At 44.1% G+C, this 2,215-nt stretch overlaps 1 protein-coding gene across 1 annotated transcript in view; it reads left to right on the top strand.

Annotated features, from left to right (window-relative positions):
* LOC115275845 (olfactory receptor 1G1-like) overlaps window positions 1–404 on the top strand; it is a 1,619-nt gene extending 1,215 nt beyond the window's left edge. The window contains exon 3 of the mRNA XM_029919613.1: window positions 55–404. Coding sequence (XP_029775473.1) covers window positions 55–404 — 350 coding nt within the window. The remainder of the gene's footprint in view (window positions 1–54) is intronic.
* The last annotated feature ends 1,811 nt before the right edge of the window (window positions 405–2,215 follow it).

Raw genomic sequence — 2,215 nt, 5'->3', positions numbered from 1 at the left:
CCATCCCACACTTTTTCTGTGATCTTCTCCCGCTCCTCAAGCTTGCCTGTTCAGATACGCAGATCTTTCAGGTCATGATGTTTGCTGAAGCAGCCCTCTCAGGTGTGGTCCCTCTCACCTGTGTCCTGGTCTCTTATGCCCACATCATCCACACCATCCTCAGGGTCCCCTCTGCTAGGGGGAAGCACAAAGTCTTCTCGACCTGTGGCTCTCACCTGACAGTGGTCACTCTCTTCTATGGAACTGTCTTTCTGGTGTATTTCCAGCCTTCTGCCTCCTATTCATCAGACACAGGTATGGTGGCATCTGTGGTATACACGATGGTCACTCCCATGCTGAACCCCTTTATCTACAGCCTGAGGAACAGGGACATGAAGGGGGCTTTATGGAAACTCCTTGGCTGAGGAAGATCTTCTATCCCATAAAGAGATCAGAAAAGAAGACCATGCTTTTTGGAATTCCTTCCTCATTGGACTCTTCTATTAAAACTTTGAGATGATCAAGTCTAAGGCAGGATTAATGCTCAGCATCACAAGCAGGTTAAGGAACAAAGGATACCTGACCTGACAGGACTGGAATCGAACCAACTGGCCAAAGACAGTACTCCTGCCTAGAGACAGGGAGCAGCCAGCAATCCCTACAAGGTTTCAAAGGCAAGGAAGACTTTATTCAAGGCTCTTGCAATATGGGGAGTAAGTGGAGCTCTGTCTGAACTCAAGTCTCCTGGAATAAATAATGAGAGTATTTCTAAATTCTGGGGTGAGTGAAAAAACACAAGCCATCTGTGTTTCCTAATTATATTCATCCAAAGGAAAAACAAACTTCTCACATCTCTATGACAGGAGGTAGATTTGTAACCTGAAACAAGCATTGTCCACAGGAGTGAGGATTCTACCTTCTCACAAAGGCAGGAAGATGGTGTGGCTTCCTTTCTTGTTCATTGCATTTCAAAGACATGGCTCTCATCTACTGAGTTGGGGTATTCCTGAGTTGTAACTGGCAAGAGGCTTTTTCAAAGATTTACATCTCAAAGAAGCAGGACATAATTTGCTATTTTAAGTTTTCTCAAGTAAATGTTCTAAGAAAACTGAGGCCAAAAGCCTAACGTAAGGAAGAGGCTTGTCAAAAATTACTTAAAGATGGTAAGTTAAAGGCCATCTTGGTTGTGACTCGATTAGTGGATACAGGTGTCCACGTCGATTCAAACCAGAGTAAGAGTAGGAATCAACAGTAGAATAACATCAGACAGAATTCAGGTTCTAGGAGGAAGTCCAGTTAGCAGCATAGTCTATGACAGGCCCCCCTCAGCTACAAGAAATGCACACAAGACCAGGAAGGTCAAATGCTCTGAGTTTCAGGGACCATTTCCAAGCTCAGCTTTGTGGCAGTTGATTGATATAGATTAACTCACACATGGAGAAGGCTGCACCAAGAAAACACACTCTTTGCTGGGACTAAGAAGAGAGAATAATTCTAGGAGAAGAAACTAGGCACAGATACATCAGAGGACTAGCCTCAAATCACACAACAGGGATCGGATCTAAGAATCTGCCAGTGAGTGGTTATTACTTAAGTGGACAAGTTCTTGATGCTTTGGGTTTTTTTTAATGTTTAGTTATTTGAGAGAGAGAGAGAGTGTGTGCATGAATGACTGAGCAGGAGAGGGGCAGAGTGAGGAGACAGAAAGAATCCCAAGCAAAGGGGGGTGGGGGGAGAAAGAATGCCTCTGACAGTACAAAGCCTGATGGGGGGCTCGAACCCATGAACTGTTAGAGCAAGACCTGAGCCAAAATCGGGAATCAAACACTTAACCGGCTAAGCCACCCAGGCACCCCAATTTCTTGGTTTTTAATCTCTAATTTATTTTGTTTGCCTCCAAGCAAAGTAATATGTTTTTTGTAATAAATATTATTATAAGAATAGAAAACATAAATAGGAGAAAGGAAGAAATTGCCCACCATCCCTTCATTTAAAGACAATCAAAACTTTGGGGTGTCTGGGTGGCTCAGTCGGTTGAGCCTCCAACTTCGGCTCAGGTCAGATCTCATGTTCGTGGGTTCAAGCCCCGCGTCAGGCTCTGTGCTGACAGCTAGCTCAGAGCCTGGAGTCAGCTTCCGGTTCTGTGTCTCCTTCTCTCTCTGCCCTCCCCCTCTCATGCTCTGTTTCTGTCTGTATCAAAAATAAATAAAACATTAAGAAAAAATTTTTAAGACAA

The sequence above is a fragment of the Suricata suricatta genome, chromosome 13 (genome assembly GCF_006229205.1).
Source record: "Suricata suricatta isolate VVHF042 chromosome 13, meerkat_22Aug2017_6uvM2_HiC, whole genome shotgun sequence".
Lineage (NCBI taxonomy): Eukaryota > Metazoa > Chordata > Mammalia > Carnivora > Herpestidae > Suricata > Suricata suricatta.
The sequence above is the reverse complement of the archived record's forward strand: the minus strand, read 5'-3'. Positions and strand labels throughout refer to the sequence as shown.